Source organism: Chrysemys picta, chromosome 15 (assembly GCF_011386835.1).
Source record: "Chrysemys picta bellii isolate R12L10 chromosome 15, ASM1138683v2, whole genome shotgun sequence".
In the NCBI taxonomy this organism is placed as follows: Eukaryota; Metazoa; Chordata; order Testudines; family Emydidae; genus Chrysemys; species Chrysemys picta.
The window spans coordinates 13,512,123-13,533,801 of record NC_088805.1 but is presented as its reverse complement, the minus strand read 5'-3'; the positions used below and the strand labels follow the sequence as shown (position 1 = coordinate 13,533,801).

The 21,679-nt window shown below is 41.1% G+C and overlaps 1 protein-coding gene across 18 annotated transcripts in view; it reads left to right on the top strand.

Moving 5' to 3' along the window:
* The window catches only part of MED15 (mediator complex subunit 15), a 44,400-nt gene extending 22,912 nt beyond the window's left edge, over positions 1 to 21,488 (top strand). For 8 of the 18 annotated variants that reach the window (XM_065567936.1, XM_065567942.1, XM_065567938.1 and 5 more), the window contains 10 exons: positions 1,957 to 2,076; positions 12,620 to 12,762; positions 13,762 to 13,889; positions 14,299 to 14,433; positions 14,914 to 14,977; positions 16,966 to 17,032; positions 17,793 to 17,953; positions 18,159 to 18,325; positions 19,688 to 19,786; positions 19,896 to 21,488. In XM_065567936.1, the coding sequence (XP_065424008.1) occupies positions 1,957 to 2,076; positions 12,620 to 12,762; positions 13,762 to 13,889; positions 14,299 to 14,433; positions 14,914 to 14,977; positions 16,966 to 17,032; positions 17,793 to 17,953; positions 18,159 to 18,325; positions 19,688 to 19,786; positions 19,896 to 20,032 (1,221 nt within the window). In that variant the 3' untranslated portion in view covers positions 20,033 to 21,488. The remainder of the gene's footprint in view (positions 1 to 1,956; positions 2,077 to 12,619; positions 12,763 to 13,761; positions 13,890 to 14,298; positions 14,434 to 14,913; positions 14,978 to 16,965; positions 17,033 to 17,792; positions 17,954 to 18,158; positions 18,326 to 19,687; positions 19,787 to 19,895) is intronic. The other 10 variants (XM_065567946.1, XM_065567947.1, XM_065567944.1 and 7 more) reach the window with 3 other exon arrangements.
* The last annotated feature ends 191 nt before the right edge of the window (positions 21,489 to 21,679 follow it).

Here is a 21,679-nt window from a genome sequence, read left to right as displayed (position 1 = left end):
GTTCTGTTGCTTCATGGTTAGCCAGACTCCTTAACAGTGAATCTGCATCTAATTTCATTGATTCTGGAGGAGATATCTAATACTCACTTTGGTGGTGTGGCATGAGAAACAGGACCAAGATGGTACATGCGGTTCAGCATGGCATCCATGGGTTTTCACATACATTACTGGACCCTCATGTGTGCACATGTGAGTCCGTGGGATGGGTGGACTAGGCTTTGAGGGATATGTATTCTGCCAGCATTTTCCTTTTTGTTAGGGTTGTGTTGCTCCACCAGCTCTTCTGTTGACACTGTAGCTCTTCACTGCACTCTGTAGCATCCACCTGTGCTTTGTGCCAATGCTCAGTTGTTTGCTTGTGGTGGCTGTTGCATGCTGTATTTGTACATGTGCATGTGTGTGTGGTGTCTGAAGTTCTCTCATTTGTTTACCTTCCGAAATCCTGTCTCTGACATCCCTCACTGCCTGGATGGAAAGAGACCTCATTGCTCTGATGTTGTGAACTAACAGCTGTGCTGAATTTGATGCTGGTTTTTTATCAGTTATTGCTTTCCTTTCTCAGTCTTGCTGTGTTGTAATTTAATTTTATTTATTTTAACAATTGTAAGCACATGCATTCTCTGACTCTCTAGAGACATGTTGCTGGCTGCTTCAACTCATTGACACAGAACACTAAGCAAGAATGCCCACAGTCATTCAAATAAAAGGAGACTTCTTTCACACCTGGATTAGTTAGGTCCTGCTAGCACCAATTAGTAGTATGCAGATCAGAAAAAGGGGACTTGGCGCTCTGTCTGTTATAGACGTGAAAAGGAGCTCTTCCTCATTGATATGCACAAATTGTGCCCAAATTCCCTGAATCCCAGTAGCAGAATGTGCCACAATATGCTAATTTTTTACTTGTTGTATCAGACTTCTGATCCACAGCACATTCTTTGTAATTACAGCATTTAAAGCCATTATAAAAAACTATGGTTTCTAGACCCAGCAGCCTGCAAGGAGATTTGAATGTTCTGGGACCAGGAGTAGCTCACCCCTAAGACTACTTCTAAAAATAAATGCATTCTAGTGCTGACCCTTGAAATCTGTCCTAAGCAGTGTTTATATTCCAACTGATTCTTTTGAGTCCTTATAATTTGGAAACCAAGAAAAGAGATGAACATATCTGTGAGGGAAGCCTACTTTATTGAAGTTAGAGCTTTAGTACTTAATTGAAGTTAGTGGCCTGAAGCCTTAGGGCTATTTATTTAGCAGAGAGGATGGGTGTTCACCCAAAGGGAACTCAAGCTTTAGTTTTGACCATACGTTTCACCTATTCTGGGGATTGCAGGAGGAAGGAGGGAGTATTTTATCTAAACCCTAGAAGTCCTTTCTGTTGGAAGTCTCTTTGGAGTCGTACTGCCATAGGTTGGTTGGTTCTGAAGTCTTGGTCACTAAATCACAGGCTTCATTGGAGGATTCTTATCAGCAGTTACTGTTGAAATGTCTGTCATTCCATTAATGTGGAAAGATGCAGTGTACAAATATTGCTGTGGGTTTCAAATCCTCAGATGAATCCATAATATGGTAGAGGACATCAGAAACCAAGACTTGTGACAATATATAATTGAAGAAGCTTGTATAAAGCATTCTTGATAAGTCTTAGAACCATTAATTCCAATATTAAATTAGAAATTCAAGATGTCAGGCAAAATTTGGGAACCCCCTTCAACCAAATTATGCTTCTATATAATTGGCCTTTTCCCATATACTTGAATCTAGATATTACTCCTCTACAAATGGAGATATAGAGTATATGAAGCAGGGGGTTGGATCCATAAACTAGCTTATTAGGCTTATCTGGAGAAAAGTTCACTTGAGTCCCATTCCGGAGGTTGCATGTGCTTCTCATCCTGCCAGTGCACTGCATTTCTTGTTTTGCGATTACTTTTGTCTGTTGTCCCTCTGTCCTCAAAGATGATCACCGCAACTATGGCCAGAGGTGGGATGCAAATAAGACCACGGTTCCCGCCTACCACCGCTGTATCTGCCACGCCTCCAAGCTCCATTCCTTTGGGCGGACAGCAAATGCCACAGGTATTTACTGAGTTGAAGCGCATTGTGTCAGAGATTGTACAAGGCATTCAGTACTTGGGTTATATTTAGTGCTCATCAAACTAAAAGTTCACTTTTGTCTTCAGCAAAATACTACGTGCAGATAATTGCTCTTAGCCACTCGTAGTGTTGGGTTTGTTTTTTTTAAGCAGGACTGTCCAAAGTGTACCTTTCCCCCTTTAAATGGAAGCTTTTTGAAAGCTTGAAGTATTGAATAAAGCTTTGCAAAAGTGACACCATTCACATTATTTGCATGTTTAAAACTTCCATGTTCATATCTGGTTCAGGTCTCAAATGAATCGAATTTTCTGGTCTCTGCTTAATCTTTGCACGTATCACAAAACCACTGCATGGCTAGTCTTTGCTGAGGAGAGGCCCCAGGACTCATATAGTAAGTGTCATGGGCCAGAGTGCAAGGCATTGGGTGAGTTGTGTTGGGAAGCTTGCCTGACACCTCTTCTTACTATGCATTGCTCTCGCTAGTGTTAGTTCCTCTTTCATGAGCAATACAGTTGGCCAATTTCAGTTTCAATTGATGATTAGGACATAGTGTAGGAAATATGGAATGCCCCTAATTGAAATGTCCCTGAACTGAAGAAAAAAATGTTACTACTTTAAGCTCCTGGTAAAGCTGCAACTTACAATCTTTGAATAAAATAAAACTGCACATGATTATGCACCCAAATTACAGTTCTGGATTTCTGCTGCACTTCCTACCCCTCTTTCACTCAGGAAGTTGTCCATGTTCTGCCAATCCATTCAAAGATATGTAGCTGGAGTAAGCATAGCTGCACCTTTCCTGTGGACCTGCCTCAGTGAAAAGGCTGACCGGGCCCCCATCCAGTTGATTTTGGGAAGTGTTGGATCAGAATATGCCAGAGGTTATGGGTCAATTACAGCAGTGGGTGGGTGAGGTTCTGTGGTCCCTTCTGATCTTAAAGTGTGAGTTTATTATACCTTCCATAACAGAACCGGACCAGCACTAGCTTTGCTTGCATTTGGATTTCACTTGCGCAGCATATGCCATCTCAGGAATGAACAGGGAAAACTAGAAGGACACAGAAAAGGAGTTCGGTGCTCATCTACTTATTACCATTGCCACAGTAACACAGTCCCTCTTCAACTCTATGAATTGGTTATGAAACCATGCACGTCTGTTCTGTAGTGCTCAGCCCTGGGTGAATCTCTTAGTTTAAACTTATCTCATGCAGTGACACTGAAGCGGAGATCAACTCTTCCTGCTGCTCATCCCAACGCTTGATTGGCTTTGCATGTATAAAGACAGACTCCCTGGGCCTCATGAGCTGCACGTCTATGTTCACACTGATACCTGCCCAGCAGCTCCAGTTTCCATATTGCTTTCTCCTATTAACGGGTGACAAGACACTTCTGCCATCCTCCCAGTATTGTGTGTTGAGTTTCCTTTACTAGCAGGCCTTGGAGCTCTGGGAGTGTCTGAGACCCATAAATCCTGAGTCCTTTGTACGGTGTATTTCTTGCTGCTGAAGTGTCACACTTAGTAGGTACACTTCATGTTAAAGTAAGGTGTTGGATAAGGTGGCACATGCTGCAGAAAGATGCAGGCTCTGACATGTTTATTCAATGCCATTTTTTTCTGGTTGGAACTGGAAAATTCTTTTAATCCTGCTAATTGTTCTGTAGTTGGAATTACTTGAGTCAAAGAAGAATGTCAGTAGGTGTTGCTACACTACTAGCCCTGAGTGTCTCATCCAGCCATTAAAGTGAGATCACCAGTGAGAGAGAGATCCTTAGTCTGTTAGCCCAGCTGCCTGTTCTGTATATTGGCCTGTTAGTGCTATTGTGTCAGTGGTTGCTGGGACATCTTAACTCTTGACATCAAATGAATTAGGTGCAGACTGTAAGTGTCGATTTCAGAAAATTATGTCCTGTAGTATTGGACAACTGGGGAAGCCTAGGCCAGTGAAAGAGGGGAACATGTACATGTGGCACCAGTTGGAATGAAAATAGCTCCTGGAAAATGTAGTGGGATGAACAGACTATCAGTTAGCAATAATGGGAAAAATGTTTTAAAAACTAAACTGACTTGGGCAGGTGTTTGGGTAGCTCACGTCCCACAGTGTGAAGTTTTGAGTAAAACCAATCCCCCGAAATTCAATTAAGATTGCAGAAAAATATCTAGTTCTGTTTGTCCCATGGATGCTGTGGTTTTGGTCTGTACCCTAGAGAAATGCTTGACTAATATTGTTTGTTGGATGTGTTGCCATTATCTTGTCTTCAGACATGTTGCTGCTGGGTAGAACAGCAGTAGAAAATAGCTTATGGCTAGGGCTGTCAGTTAATCACAGTTAACTCATGTGATTAACTCAAAAAAATTACTCGCGGTTTAAAAAATTGACTGCGATTAATCGCACTGTTAAACAATAGAATACCAATTGAAATGTATTAAATATTTGTGGATGTTTTTCTACTTTTTCAAATATATTGATATCGATTACAACACAGAATACAAAGTGTACACTGCTCACTTTATAATAATAATAGGGCTCAGATTTTCCTGGATGCGATAGCTGATGGATTCCTTCACCAAGTAGTTGCTGAACCAACAAGAGGGGATGCCATTTTAGATTGGTTTTGGTGAGTAGTGAAGACCTCATAGAAGAAATGGTTGTAGGGGACGACCTTGGTTCGAGCGATCATGAGCTAATTCAGTTCAAACTAAATGGAAGGATAAACAAAAATATATCTGACTAGGGTTTTTGATTTCAAAAGAGCTAACTTTAAAAAATTAAGGAAATTAGTTAGGGAAGTGGATTGGACTGAAGAACTTGGGGATCTAAAGGTGGAGGAGGTCTGGAATTACTTCAAGTCAAAGTTGCAGAAACTATCAGAAGCCTGCATCGCAAGAAAGGGGGAAAAATTCATAGGCAGGAGTTGTAGACCAAGCTGGATGAGCAAGCATCTCAGAGCTGATTAAGAAAAAGCAGAAAGACTACAAGGAGTGGAAGATGGGAGTGATCAGCAAGAAAAGCTACCTTATTGAGGTCAGAACATGTAGGGATAAAGTGAGAAAGGCCAAAGCCATGTAGAGTTGGACCTTGCAAAGGGAATTAAAACCAATAGTAAAAGGTTCTATAACCATATAAATAAGAAGAAAACAAAGAAAGAAGTGGGACCGCTAAACACTGAGGATGGAGTGGAGGTTAAGGATAATCTAGGCATGGCCCAATAGCTAAACAAATACTTTGTCTCAGTCTTTAATGAGGCTAATGAGGAGCTTAGGGATAATGGCAGGATGACAAATGGGAATGAGAATATGGAGGTAGATATTACTGCATCCGAGGTAGAAGCCAAACTCGAACAGCTTAATGAGACTAAATTGGGGGGCCCAGATAATCTTCATCCAAGAATATTAAAGGAACTGGCATATGAAATTGCAAGCCCATTAGCAAGCATTTTTAATGAATCTGTAAACTCAGGGGTTGTACCGTATGACTGGAGAATTGCTAACATAATTCCTATCTTTAAGAAAGGGAAAAAAGGTGATCCGGGCAACTACAGGCCTGTTAGTTTGACATCTGTAGTATGCAAGGTTTTGGAAAAATTTTTGAAGGAGAAAGTAGTTAAGGATATTGAGGTCAACAGTAATTGGGACAAATAACAACATGGTTTTACAAAAGGTAGATCGTGCCAAACCATCCTGATCTCCTTCTTTGAGAAGGTAACAGATGTTTTAGACAAAGGAAACCCAGTGGATCTAATTTACTTCGATTTCAGTAAGGCATTCGATACGGTTCCACATGGGAAATTATTAGCTAAATTGGAAAAGATGGGGATCAATATGAAAATTGAAAGGTGGATAAGGAACTGGTTAAAGGGGAGACTACAACAAGTCGTACTGAAAGGTGAACTGTCAGGCTGGAGGGAGGTTACTAGTGGAGTTCCTCAGGGATCGGTTTTGGGACCAATCTTATTTAATCTTTTTATTACTGACCTTGGCATAAAAAGTGGAAATGTGCTAATAAAGTTTGCGGATAACACAAAGCTGGGAGGTATTGCCAATACAGAGAAGGATCGGGATATCATACAGGAAGATCTGGATGACCTTGTAAACTGGAGTAATAGTAATAGGATGAAATTTAATAGTGAAAAGTGCAAGGTCATGCATTTGGGATTAATAACAAGAATTTTTGTTAAGCTGGGGACTCATAAATTGGAAGTAACAGAGGAGGAGAAGGACCTCGGAGTATTGGTTGATCACAGGATGACTATGAGCCACCAATGTGATATGGCTGTGAAAAAAGCTAATGCGGTCTTGGGATGCATCAGGCAAGGTATTTCCAGTAGAGATAAGAGATACTCCAGTAGAGTACCATTATACAAGGCACTGGTGAGACCTCATCTGGAATACTGTGTGCAGTTCTGGTCTCCCATGTTTAAGAAGGATGAATTCAAACTGGAACAGGTGCAGAGAAGGGCTACTAGGATGATCCAAGGAATGGTAAACCTGGCATATGAAAGGAGACTCAAAGAGCTTGGCTTGTTTAGCCTAATCAAAAGAAATCTGAGGGGGAGATATGACTGCTCTCTACAAATATATCAGAGGAATAAATACCAGGGAGGGAGAGGAATTATTTAAGCTCTGTACCAATGTGGACACAAGAACAAATGCATAGAAACTGGCCATCAGGAAGTTTAGACTTGAAATTAGACTAAGGTTTCTAACCATCAGAGGAGTGAAGTTCTGGAACAGCCTTTTAAGGGGAGCAGTGGGGGCAAAAGACATATCTGGCTTCAAGACTAAGCTTGATAAGCTTATGGAGGGGATGGTATAATAAGATTGGTCTTTGACTGTTAGCGGTAAATATGCCCAATGGCCTGTGATGGGACGTTAGATGGGGTGGGATCTGAGTTACTACAGAGAATTCTTTCCTGGGTGGCTGGCTGGTGAGTCTTGCCCACATGCTCAGGGTTTAGCTGATCACCATATTTGGGGTCAGGAAGGAATTTTCCTCCAGGGCAGATTGGCAGAGGCCCTGGGGATTTTTCGCTTTCCTCTGCAGTGTGGGTCACTTGCTGGAAGATTCTCTGCACCTTGAAGTCTTTAAACCATGATTTGAGGACTTCAATGGCTCAGACACAGGTTTGATACAGGAGTGGGTGATTGACATTCTGTGGCCTGCGTTGTGCAGGAGGTCAGACTAGATGATCATAATGGTCCCTTCTGTCCTTAAAGTCTATGATTCTATATTTTATTACAAATATTTGCACTGTAAAAATAACAAAAGAAATAGTATTTTTCAATTCACCTCATACAAGTACTGTACTGTAGTGCAATCTCTTTATTGTGAAAGTGTAACTTACAGATGTAGATTTTTGTTACATAACTGCACTCAAAAATAAAACAATTTAAAACTTCAGAGCCTACAAGTCCACTCAGTCCTACTTCTTGTTCAGAGAATTGCTAAGACAAACAAGTTTGTTTACATTTATAGGAGATAATGCTGCCTGCTTCTTATTTACAATATCACCTGAAAGTGAGAACAGGTGTTCACATGGCACTTTTGTAGCCAGCGTTACAAGGTATTTACATTCCAGATATGCTTAACATTCGTATGCCCCTTCATGCTTCGGCCACCATCCCAGAGGACATGCTGCTGATGCTCATTTTAAAAAAAAAGTGTTAATTAAATTTGTGACTGAACTCCTTGGGGGAGAATTGTATGTCTTCTGTTCTGTTTTATCCACATTCTGGCATATATTTCATGTTATAGCAATCTCAGATGACCCAGCACATGTTGTTCGTTTTAAGAACACTTTCACAGCAGATTTAGCAAAATGAAAAGAAGGTACCAATGTGAGATTTCTAAAGATAGCTACAGCAGTCGACTCAAAGTTTAGGAAACTGAAGTGCCGTCCAAAATTTGAGAGGACCGAGGTGTGCCGCATGCTTTCAGAAGTCTTAAAAGAGCAACACACAGAAGCGGAAACTACAGAACCCGAATCACAAAAAAAGAAAATCAACCTTCTGCTGGTGGCATCTGACTCAGATGATGAAAATGATCATGCGTCAGTCTGCTCTGCTTTGGATTATTATCAAGCAGAACCCATCATCGATGCATGTCCTCTGGAATGGTGGTTGAAGCATGAAGGGACATATGAATCTTTAGCGCATCTGGCACGTAAATATCTTACGATGCCAGCTACAACAGTGCCATGAGAATGCCTGTTCTCACTTTCAGGTGACATTGTAACAAGAAGCGGGCAGCATTATCTCCTGTAAATTGTAACCAAACTTGTTTGTCTGAGCAATTGGCTGAAATAAGACTGAGTGGACTTGTAGGCTCTAAAGCTTTACATTGTTTTACATTGCAGTTATTTGTTTGTACATAGTTCTATATTTGTAAGTTCAACTTTCATGATAGAGATTGCACTACAGTACTTGTATTAGGCAAATTAAAAAATGCTGTTTGTTTTTTACAGTGCAAATATTTGTAATCAAAAATAAATATCAAGTGACCACTTTTGTATTGTGTTGTAATTGAAATCAATATATTTGAAAATCTAGAAAGCATCCAAAATATTTAATATCGTGTTCTATTATTGTTTAACAGCGCAATTAATCATGATTAATTTTTGTAATCACTTGACAGCCCTACTTCTGGCTGTAGCTGATTATTGGTAGTCTGCATAAGTCTATCTTGATCTCAATAACTGAAAGATTAATTTGGAAATAGTACTAAAGTTAAGAAACTTGGTGTCGTATTTGATAACACTTTTCCAAGAAAGGACCAAATGTGGACTTGTTATAAAAAATATTTGTTGTCCAGACTGTGCTTTTGATTTATCCTACAAGACACAGCATGTGCCCCTGGCACCACAAGACTTGATTGTCTCTTTGCAGAGTAGCTTCTGGATCTTGCTCAGAATGCAGCTGCGCTATTAATCGCTGGTAGGGCTTGGGTACTCAACAATTTCATGGCTATTGAACTTGCCACCAAATTCAGAACTGAGCTCAGTTGTTGTTTTTGTTTTTAAACTTTCATCTAAAAAATGTTAGGCTTCTAGCCCTTGCTACTGAAGTGTCATGAAACACTAATTAAATGTCAGTGGGGTCTTGCTAAGTCTAAAACAATAACCGAGGTGTGAGCTTCCCCGTTTACCTCATTTGGGTCGACTCTGAAGCCTACTGATTGTAATTTAAATGTCAGATTAAATAGTTCTTTTCTATTTTATTAATGTTTAGCCAAGTGTTTCTGATAAGTTAAGAGCCAGTATACTAATCCCAAACTGTCTGCTACATATTCTTTGGTGTCAAAATCCCCAGCTTCCCCTCCTGATCTGCTACACTCTCCAGTAGCCTTGACTGCTACACTGCCCTTATGAAATGTTGGTACAAAAAGCACATTGGAAATCTAGGAATAAAGTAAAACTGAATTTAATATCAAATTAATAGGACAGATACTGATCCAACTGCGAATATGAAAACCTGTTTGTTAAGCTTATTTGACGTTTCTGCAGAATTTTCAGTCTTGCCAGCAAAGCAGGGGGTCCTTGGTGATAAACTTGAATCCAGCTTGCTACAGGGTTTTGTTCACTGGTTTAAGCATTAAAAAATATAAGTATTGTTAGGTAACTGATTGCTAGAGTTTTCCTTTAGGCCAAAAGTGTTTTTACTACTTGGTGAGATTCCCCTAAAGAACATGGCAGCATTATGTGCTACTCTCTAAGCAACGGGGTAGCTTGGATTCACTGTACTCTTGGGGTGCAAACTGTGTCAAAACTAAAGTCCAATTGAGCTGGACTTCACAGAGCTAGTCTGAGTCAGCTGTAAAGATCACATCCTGGAAATGGAGGTTTTGTTTATTGTATAATATAATCCTACTCCCTGGGAATAGTGCAGTGTAGGAGTCAGAAGATTACAAATGCATAAGATGGCCTCTGGTAGGGGAAGATTCCTGAAGCACCAAAGCAGCCTTGGGAAAGTAAGTAGGTCGATAACTAAAGCTTTGGTGGGGATGGACTGAAGAGGTCGGTGCTCAGCACAGGCCTGACCTGCATCTCGTAAAGCACTGTACTCTTAGCAGAGGGATTGCTGCTAGAGAGGAGGCAGGAGCTTTTTATACAGGAGGTCAGACTAGAAGATGGCCTTGGAATATATGAAAATGTCATAACCACACTGAGTGTCAAGCACCAGACTGCAGCTTCCCCACTTGACTCCAGCAGGGGTTGCAGGCTGGTTTTAAAGGAGGGAAAGTGCTCTGTGTGTGCTCATACCTTGTGGGAACGGGTAGAGCTGTGAAAGGAAACAGGATATAAGCATTAATTCAGTTTGCCATTGTGTCGTAGGGGCGCTGTACAGTGCGTATACAATCTTTTAAAGAGAAGGATCCCATACACTGGAGATGAGGGTCTGGTCCTAAGCTCGGAGCACTGCAGAGGCAGTCCTTTGCTCTTCAACAGCTCACACTATTTGATGTGCTCTGAAGGGATACGTGCCAAGAAGAGAGGACCTGTGCATTGGGGCAGACTGGGAGTGAAAGCAGGGGGAACTCTCTGTGAAACGTTTTTCTTCTTCCTTCACTTGAGCTCTCAGGGCACAAAAGTTCCATGAGAGGCAGAATTACGCCATTTAATTCCAAGCATCGTTCTTCAGCTTCTGGGAAGAGAGACTGGCAAATATTCCCCTCCCATGAAAACCAGTGAGCACAGCCTCATTGCTTATTATGGAGAAAAGGGAGGTAACTCCGCTACCTCAAAGCATCTGGAAAGAGAAGTCTTGAAACCCTGTATTAAAGAAGGGCCAGCTCTAGGTTTTTTGCCACCCCAAGCGCAAAAAAAAAAAAAAAAAAAAAACCCTGGGAGCCCAACTGCTGAAGCAAATAAATAAATAAATAAAAGCTCCGAGAGCGCAGCTGCTGAAGCAAAAAACAACTCGGTGTGCCGCCCCTGGAATTCTGCCGCCCCAAGCACGTGCTTGGTTTGCTGGTGCCTAGAGCTGGCCCTGATTAAAGTCATGGGGGAGTGGGTGGGAAAGGAATGGTTCTACTGAAAGTAGAAATGAGACCATAACATGTTGCATTGCCATGAACCTTAAAGCTGTACCTTAGTGGATTATCAACTAGTAGAGTGTCTGTTGGTTCAGAAAGGCCCTGGATTTCCATCTAGCTAGATCATTTGGGCTCATTACTTTTTCTTGTCTAGAATCTCCGTCCCTTCAGTTTTGCACTTGTCTTTTCCCTGCTATTTTGCTGTGCCCTGTGTGCTGAGGGAGGCACTTTACTAAAGTCCAAAGCTCACTGGAACACCACATGTAGGATTATAGTAACCTTCACGTTCTGGGTCATTGTAAGCAGTGTAAGAGGTAGAAGAAAATGTGAGAGGACAGCCAGTTAGGAAAACTTTAACTCTTTCTGTACCCTTAAGGTGTGGTGTTCCAGGCCAAGAATACCTTGTGACCCTTTGGGTGCATATGGTAGATCATGCCATGCTTCCTATGTTTGCTGCATTCAGTGTGGTCTGTGACAATAGTGGGCTTGCTCTGAATTAGTGAGGGAAAGGAGCAAATCTACAGAGCACCTGAAGTGTTTGGAATGGAATTTTTGTGCTCTCTGCTTTCCACATGGTAGAAATTGAGTTGGCTGATTATCAAGATCGCATTAGAAGACTCATGGTAAATTCATGGGATACTGTGATGTCATGATGTTCTGTCTTATAGACTAACTCAACTTACCTTTGTTTATCTGAGTTAACACCACAAGATTATAGGAATAAATTGGTTTATTTCAATCCACATCCTTTAATTTCATCACTTTATGATTACAAGTTGAAGAACAAACTTTATTGTACACAGAATTTCTCCTGCCAAGGGTTGTAGATTTGAAGTCATTGGGGCTTCTTAAAAGACTCTCCTCCGCTTGAGCCTTCTGTCCTTTGGGTTTATGCAACCCGATCCTATCTGTAAAACCAAAATAACCTCCCCTTTGCCCACCCCATCCCAACCACTTGAAAACTTTTCTGGCTCCCCCAGGCTTTCAAATTTAAATATCAAGAGTCTTACGTTTCACTCACCATACATTGTCCTTTCCTTCCCCCTCCTCCTAAAGAAAACTGATTTGGATGCAGTAGCCAAAAAATAAGAAAAGGGTTTGAAGAATATAGATTGAAAGCAAAAATAAGGATGGGTTTTTTATTGTGGTCGTAAATTCTCAAGCCAGTCCTCCATGATCTTGTTATAATAAAGGAAATGATAGTTCAGAAGAAACTCTTGCTATTTTAATCTAAGAAGGAGGAACTCAATATCTGACTCCAAAATAATTCATGTTTTTTGGAGTTTTAACTGTTGGTGTGAAACATTCCCCTGGGTGCCCCAAGAAAGAAATGTGAGGTACTGGCAGTGCTCTCTTTATGGAGGAGTTTAGGAAACTAACACTTTCTGTTTCTTATAGAGTCCAGAGGATGCTCTTTTCACCATAGCCAAAGCCTTTTTAGATAGGTTCCCATTATCCGCTCTCTTCTTTGTTGAATATATTCTTTCCCATTTCAGGTCAGCCAGAGCAGCATTACCATGATGTCGTCGCCGTCACCTGTCCAGCAAGCGCAGACACCCCAGTCAATGCCACCACCTCCTCAGCCACAGCCATCACCTCAACCAGGGCAGCCAACTTCTCAGCCAAACTCGAATGTCAGGTGAGCCAGAATGTGACCACCTGAGGTGCGTGGTAGCTGCAGATGCTCTCACCAGATGGTGATGAACATGACTGGAGGTTAAAACAAAGTTGTCATAGGTGCTTGCCTTGGTGCACTTTCTAGTGGGGAGTCCAACCCTAGTGATGCCCTGAGGTCTTGGGCTGTCATGTCATAGGAACTTGGAGGAGTCATGCTCATATTGCTATCCCCTCCCCATTCACCTTCTCTGAGGCTACTCTGTGTGCAGCCACATACAGATACTCCCCGGATTACTGTGGCTTAATGGAAGGAGGGAGTTAAAGGATTGGATGGGATGTCAGAAGCAGAAGGCAATGGCCCCTAAATCCAAGGCTTCTGGCCCCTAAATCCAAGGCTTCTGCGTGGTCTGCAGAAAAAGGCCCCATCATGCTCCTGGGTTGAGGGGGGAGTTATTCAGAGACCTCTGGAGTTACTAAAGACCTACTAACAAAATTCAGTCTTGCTAGAGTGAGTCTCTCCCACTAAGTCAAAATTCAGTGGTGTTAGTTTTGGAATCTTTACTGAATGCTGTAATCAAACCTTTCTGGCAGGGATTCTGAATCTTTACCTTGCAAGAGTGGTGGTGAAACTGACAAAAAACTGGGTTAGTCTTAGATTGTAAATTTTGGGGGGGAAGAGACCTGTTTTTGCTGCACCTAGCAGCACAGTGGGCCCTGATTCTGATTGGGGCCTATGGGCAGTACAGTGATATAAGGGTGGGATTTTCAAAAGTGTTCAGCTTTAGCCTAGCCTCACTCCCATTGAAATCAATGAGATTTTTACAACAAACTTCACTGGGAGCAGAGCAAGTCAATGCCGAGCACTTTTGTAACTCCCACTCCAGTGCAGCTGGGTGCAGAATGCTGCAGCAGCACTCAGTAAAACGTACCCGCTCAGACTAACCATTTCGTCTGCTAGCTTCTTACAGGCCACTTTGTCTTCGTATTAAGCGTTGAATTGACTTTCATTTCCATTCTTCAGCTCCGGCCCAGCCCCATCTCCCAGCAGCTTCCTCCCCAGTCCATCTCCTCAACCATCCCAGAGCCCAGCAGCTGCACGAACACCACAGAACTTTAGTGTCCCATCTCCAGGTCCTTTAAACACTCCAGGTAACTCATATTGTCATCAATAAGAACTGTACTGTGGAGCATGATCCAGTGATGCATCTTAATAACTAAAACATACACAGAGAAATCGGAGGTTGCACGATTATGCCCTTGGCTCTACGGAGCTCGACCAGCGAGTAGTAGTTCAGTGGTGGACTTGCCATGTGCAGCAAGGAGAATATTCTAGTTTTGGAATTGTCTGATCTCATTTTTTTTGTCATTGAATTACATGAGGGTTTTCATAACTTTCTGACAAAACAGAAATGGTAACCAGAAGGGGATGTAAAGGTCTGTTGGCTCTGGGGTTTCATGCAGCTGGAAATCGCTAGCAACAGTTCATAAGCCAATGTCCTGCTTTTTCTGACCCCTTCTGACATGTGATGTATAATCTTCACCTTTTTGCCTGGTGCAGGAAATCCAAACTCCGTCATGAGTCCAGCAAGCTCCAGCCAGTCAGAAGAGCAGCAGTACCTGGAGAAACTCAAACAGCTGTCAAAGTACATCGAGCCACTTCGGAGGATGATCAATAAGATTGATAAAAATGAAGGTGTGGCCCCTTGTATTTTTACTGGACAGTTCTCCCTGTCAGCCTTTGGTGGAGACAGCTGTGTACTGCTCTTTTAGGGGTTCTGGCGGACTAAGCCTATGTCTGTTGTTTTCCTTGCTCATGGTTGCAAAGACTTAACTCTGAAGCATGGCAACCTTTTCATCTCCAAATCCCTTTCTTTCAGGACCTCAAGAAGCAACAGAGGGTCCAGGACCCTCTGTTGCTTTTTACAGATTCAGACTAACACGGCTACCCCTCTGGTACTTTCAGGACCTCTTTTTCTTTACCATATCTAAACTTTTTTGGATACAGACTCTTCCTTATGAAAAGATGGAGAATCACAGGTCTTTACTACTTTCTCCTTAGATGGGTCATGTTTTCAGTTTTCCCACCCTCCTTTTTCTGTGTTAATGACTGCAGAGCTGGAAGCTCTGCCTGCAATGAGTGCATTGCTCACTAGTCCTTTTCATCTTATTTCAGATAGGAAGAAGGACCTGAGTAAGATGAAGAGCCTCTTGGATATCCTGACTGATCCTTCAAAACGGTAACTTCCTTTTCTGTTTAGCTTGTGCCAGCACCTCCCCCAATGAACTCTCTTCCTCTCAAACCCACTCTCAGGAATATGAGAGACTACGTAGGCTACCATGGAGTCCCAGATGAGTAGTGGTATCCCAGACATCAGTCTACCATCCTGCAGCAACATGTTGTATCTAGACAGTTCTCAACTCTAATCTGAATTTCCTTGTTTTTGCAGACCCTCAGTGTTGTTGTATCACTGACTTTCTTTTATGTTGAGAAATGGTGGGCAAGAGATTTAAATTTCAGAACCCTTTTTTTTTTTTTTTTGCTGATTCATTCTAAATTCTGTGTTGCAACTTCTACCTAGGAAGCTGTGCAAAATCCTGCCAAAAGATTTTACAATGTGATGTCCCCTAAGACCAGGGTGGATTTGATTTAAATCATTAGTCAGGAAGACGCGATTTAATCATGGATTTCTACATAAAAGTGCATTCTTGTTGGTTGTTATAACTTAATACATATTCTTCACCACTCGGAGATGGATATATTTCATTTTTAGAAGATACATTTTTAAACAGTGATTTATTTTGAAAACTTTTCAGATTAGTTTTACAGCTATATCAGAAAATGAATGGTTGGTTGATTATTTCATTTACCAAAGGTAATTGAAGCAGATAGTTCACCTCCCAATGACTTCATAAATATCTCAAATTCAACAGGTTAATCATTAATATTTGGAGGATTTTCTTGCCATGCTGTATTGGGAGGAGAACATCACCAGACAGACATTGAAATTGTTTTATTTAACAACAACGTTACGTATTTTGGATTTTTTTCTTCAACAGCAAACATATAATATTTTAACAAAACAAGCATATGTCCCTCACTTCTCACATTTATCTCCAGACTTCTTCCCCTTGTCTAGATCTATTCTGCCTCCAACAATCTTCTATTCATTGAACTTTTTGAAACTTTGCACTTTTAGAGAGAGGTAAGGGATTGACTCTGTGTACACAAATTTGCAGAGGGACAATAGAGTTGAGGTCTGTTATTTCTCACCTCTCTCTATATATTTATTTATTTAAAAACTTTTTTTTTTAACATTGTTAACAAGCAGGTTATCTTTGGAGATACAAATCCACAGTTTGAGAACTGCAAAACTAAGCATCTCTGATGGTATCTTCTAGACGGAGTCCCATTGGGTAGATAGAAAGATTAACCTAAATAATCTATACAAAAGCCTGTGGAACCCCATAAGATTGGGTCCGTAATCCATGAACTGTTGGAACTCATTTATTAAACTTTTCTTAAACATTACATGAATATATTGTCTCTTACTATAGAATTAGAATTTATAATCTCTAGTCTATGATGAGAGATCTTTGAGCTATAATGTATCTTAATTAAAACTGTCTTTAGATAGGCTTTTTCCTCAAAGCATTTTATCAAAAAATCTGATTTTAAATAAAAAAAAAACAGATTTTTTTTAATCATTAATTTTTATCCACCCTGCCGAAGATGTAGTATTGGATCTTTTGTTCACAGTTTCATAGAAAGCTATTCAGTAAACTGATAAATCAGGTGTGTTTTATTTGCTGTAATAGTCTATTTGAGCTAATTGAAATGATTGGCGAAATTCACCTGGGTTAACTTTTATTTTGCTGAAAACAATCAGCTCTTTTTCACTGAGACATAGGTGTATTCATTCTTTCCTTCTCCATTAAAGTCCCTCCTTAATATATGCCCTTCAGCAAAGCCATTCAAGGATCCAAATAAGTTATTTAAAAATCTAAGTACTTTGTGATTGGACCTTTTATTTGCCAGAATGTTAGGTTTGAACCTTGTGATCTAACTTAGAATTTAAGCTCCCTGAGGCAGAGCTATAGTTCCTGTTTTGAACAGCACCCAAGCTTATCAAAACTGAAATAATGTGGATGGGAGGCTCAGATATGACAAAATCCTCATCTTGGACAGCAGAGCAAATTGTGCTAACTCTTTCCTCTTCCTTTTCAGATGCCCTCTGAAGACTCTACAGAAATGTGAAATTGCTCTGGAGAAGCTCAAGAATGACATGGCTGTGGTAAGCAATGGGTTTACTTTTCATCTTACTGGAGAGTTAGGCTGGCAGTGAATTCCACAGAGGGCACCAGTTTGGCAGAAATTTCCCATCTCTTTGTGTTCACAGTGCTGGACTGAGCAAATAAACAGAAAACTGGTTAAACACTGGGCCATTCAGCAGGCGTGTCCTTGTGCACACCTCTTAAAAATTATTCTGCTTACTGAACTGTCAGGTATTCGTGCCTTGTACTCCACCTAGGTATGATCCTTGTTCTTGTCTTTAGCAGATGTCACCAAGACAGGATTTCTACATGAAAGATACTGACAGTGTCGATTTTGTTTACTATGGGTTTATCTACATGGGGACAGTCAGAAAAATTAATCCCAATTACTTAAAAGTGTGAATGCAAAAATAGATCAGTTAAACTGCATTAAACCCCTGTATGGACACTCTCGTTCAGAATTTCATTTAGCTTAATTCACTTTCAAAGTTTAATTCTGAATGAGTGTACCCATGTAGTGGATTAATGCAATTTAACCAATCTATTTCAGATTCACAGTTTAGTTCATTTGGATTTACTTTACTGCTGGTATACGCAGGGATACTTAGGAAGTGTTTCTAGAGTAGCACAAAACAGAGGTTAGAGGAATGCAAAGGATTCTTAAATGTATTAGAAATACTGTAGTAAAAGTTTGCATAATGAATAATATAACAAGGTGTCTTGCAAGGACTCTTTGTGACTGATAGCACATAAAATAAGATGTGCTTCTTTGTGCTTTAGCCCACGCCTCCACCTCCACCAGTGCCCCCTACCAAACAGCAGTACTTGTGCCAGCCACTTTTGGATGCTGTCTTGGCAAACATTCGTTCACCAGTCTTCAACCATTCCCTCTACCGTACCTTTGTGCCAGCTATGACTGCGATACATGGCCCTCCAATCACGTATGTATCTTTGCCCTGCTGTCTGACTACTTAAGAGAAGTTAATCATTTGGTTGAAATGTTGGAAGGATGGGCTGCGGTGATGGATATATGCATGCTTCCTTTTCATCTGTAAAGTACTTGAGAAATCAACTTAGTTTGAAAAATGTGGACTTGGCATAACATGGTGCCCACTCTGAGTTCTTTTGTGGATGTATTTTACGCAGGGCCCAGATGGCTTCCCCTCGAAAGCGTAAATATGAAGAGGATGAAAGGCAGACCATACCAAATGTATTACAAGGGGAAGTCGCAAGATTAAATCCTAAATTCCTGGTGAATCTGGATCCCTCCCATTGCAGTAATAATGGCACAGTCCACCTCATATGCAAGCTAGGTAAGCTAAGAAGAAATGAAGCCTGTTTTCAAGAGGTGTTGATTTTTTTCCCCCCGGTGAATATGTACAGCTGTAAATCTTGCCAGCCTATAATTTCATCATGGTTTTTCTTTAGCTTGCCAGAGTTGTGGTAATGCAGAATGTGCTATCCTGCAGGGATTGGTTCAGGAGCAGCTGCAGGATGTACCCCAGAACAAGTAGCTAGATATTTAATCCACTTGCAGCTTTTTTAGAAAGTGGGGAAATGATCTTTCTAAAGCTAAATTATTCTATGTTCTTCTGCACCCCCCCATCCCTAGTATCATGATGTTGACACTAAAAGAAGGCAGTATTTTAGGCTAGTCTCTGAATAAAATGCTGTTTTTTTAAACTGAAATATTAGTGGTTTTTGTAGCTCCATGTGTGCATTTAATTGGTTCCCTAAATTGGGATCCAAGCAAACTCTCCAGGTAATCTGAATTCCTGATAGTATGAAGTGGCCTATTTATAAACATATCTACATTTCTCTCTCCTTGTATTTCAAGAAACTTGCTATTTGGGATGTGAGAAATAAATTGGACTTGTAGGTAATTGTTGCCAGTGTGGAAGAATCCCAAGAGTGAAACAGTACAACTGGATCTTGTTAGATTTCCTCTCCACAGATGAAAAATCCTGCCTCTTGCACTGATGGGTGCAGTTTGCTGATAATTCCTCACCCTTGGCTCAAGCTCCACTGGTGTTAGAAAATGGTTTAATGCCTAGTGTAGTCAGGACAAAAGTTTTCAGCACCCTAAAACATGGTATTGGGACATAGAGGAACTGGATCTGTCTAATTGTATTGAAAATGTCTTTCCCAGCTGCACCAGCAGTTGTCACAGCTGGTGGTGTGAGTGGGGAAGTGTGTGTAAGTCTTTGCCCTTCTCTCTCAACCAAGCAAGAATGGAGTATACCTTCATGTGAACTTGTTTTCCCTTTGGACAGAAAAAGGTAAAGTGGGTTCATTTTAGTGTGTACCAGACAAAACATGGGAATGCTCTGGTCCTGGCTTACATGTGTAGTAGGAACAGTGCCTAGACATTTTGTATTTAGGAAACCAAACTCAAATGAAGTACACCTCATGAAAGACTGAGACTGGTGAGATGCGTGGGGTGTGTTGTGGAGCTGGGAGTTCCAGGTTGCGCTTCCAGCAAGCCGAGGCCATTTTTAAAGTGAGCTTTTCAGAAATGAAGACTCATAGCCTTGGTTCCATTCAAGATTAGATCTAGTCCCTCCCTGTCCATTCCAGTATATAATGTATAGACGTAGGGAAAACACCACACAAGACATACTTTGATGCCCTGATGGAAAATATCTTTTGTTAAAGTAAATGTGTTTGAATTCTAGATGACAAGAACCTTCCAAATGTCCCGCCACTACAGCTCAGTGTTCCAGCTGACTATCCAGATCAGAGCCCTCTGTGGATAGACAACTCTCGACAATATGGTATGGGGACAATAGGATGGCATCACTTTAAAAAGTGGGGGGATCAATACGTGATATTCAGTTGTTGTGCAACTGTGTTTATCTGGGCTGTCTCCTTTTTCTTTTCCAGCAGCCAATCCCTTCTTGCAGTCAGTGTATCAGTACATGACATCAAAATTGCTGCAACTTCCAGACAAGCATTCAGTCACAGCACTCTTAAACACCTGGGCACAAAGTATCCGTCAAGCCTGCCTCTCTGCTGCATAACTTCCTTCCCTTGTGAAATCATGAAGCAAAGAAATTGGGTCTCGACAGCTGGCCTCTCCCATGGCCACTGGAAGAATCACAGGCATTTTGGGAGGGAACTTCAGAAGAAAAAGCCTTATACTGTTTTGTTTCTAGGTGCCAGGTTCAATAGGGAACCTGGTGTTAGATTTAGATTTCATGCTTTTATCTTCTGCCTTTGTGGACTTTGCCAGCATTTTCACATATACAGAACATGTATATATGGTTCTTGAGACTGATGTATTAGGAGGGGCTTTTATTGTCTTCTTAGAGAAGAAATTATTTGTAGACTTCCATCAGGGAGTCTGAATGGTATAGAAAGGAGAGGGGAGAATGTCCTAATTTGCTTCAGACTTTGCCTGATGCCAGTATTCCTCACACTCTGTATGTTGTGTGACTTGATATTGCCCCAAGAATAAATTAGCTGCAGCTAGAATGTGCTCACAAACTTCCCTATGGTTGCAGGAGTCTGGTAATTTAATTTGGAGAAAGGGGAGAAATCGGGGCCTTTTTAGGGCATCCCTAATGCGTCAGATTAATCTGAATAATTCTGTTTAGGAGGAAAAACAACCATAGGAAAAATTTTATAGCTTATTTTAAACACTACTTTGTATAAACGGTTTTTGGTTAGCACGGACCATGCATTTCTCACTCTTAGAAAGTTGGATGATCTGAAGGAGGGGTATTCAGTGTGCATGCTGACTGATTTCCCTGTGAACTCCAAGTGTGTGTGCAGGGAAAATCAATTGATTGACTCATAGCAGCACTGTAAATGAATCCAGCAGGCTGCAGCTACTTATCTGCATTTATATTTACCAGGGGAATTGCATCTTACCTGGCATTTCTCTTGGGTGTTGGCTTCCCTGGGGAGTGATGCAACTCATGGGAAGTGTTTGCATATCCCACTCGCATCTCTTTGTTTAAAAAAACTGAACACAGCTCAGGTCTAAGACTGACAATTGACCTTACGTGCCTTGGGCACTGAGGGACACCCAACTGTAAAAGTATTACTGGTCATCTCAGTTAGGATCACAAGACTGATGGCAGCTGCTGTGTTGTGAGGCAATGCGAATAAAGTAACTGGTTCCATACACAGTGTGATTACATTTCAGTTTGCCCTATCTTTGTAGTTCATTCACTCTCAGTTCCTGCGTGTAAGGGAATTTCAAAGTCTCAAGTATTTCCATCACACCCTGCTCCATCCCCCAGTATTGTGCAACAGTCCCTGACAAGTAGCTGGACTCTTACAGTGGTGTCAAGAAATTGCTGTGACCTCTGTAAATCTGTGTGGTGTCATCAGTTTTAGGATGTTTTAAAATGTGGGTACTTAGTAAGCACTGATTGAGGCAGCCGAGTGGTATCAATATTTTGTACATGAACTAATGCATTATCTGTTTGTTTTATCGTAATAAATTTATTATTATTCCTGTGTTTGAAACTAACCTACTATCATTCCAATGTTAGTCCTTGGGCAACAGCTCTGCAGTGACCAAAGGCTGGTGCCTACTTCATATGTCCTATTGGGAGCTGAAATCTCTGCACCCAGAAGTGAGGGAGGAAAAATTGCATCTGGCACTACATTAGTTGTCCCATGCTGCAGAATAGCAGCCAAGTTCACCATCAACTGGA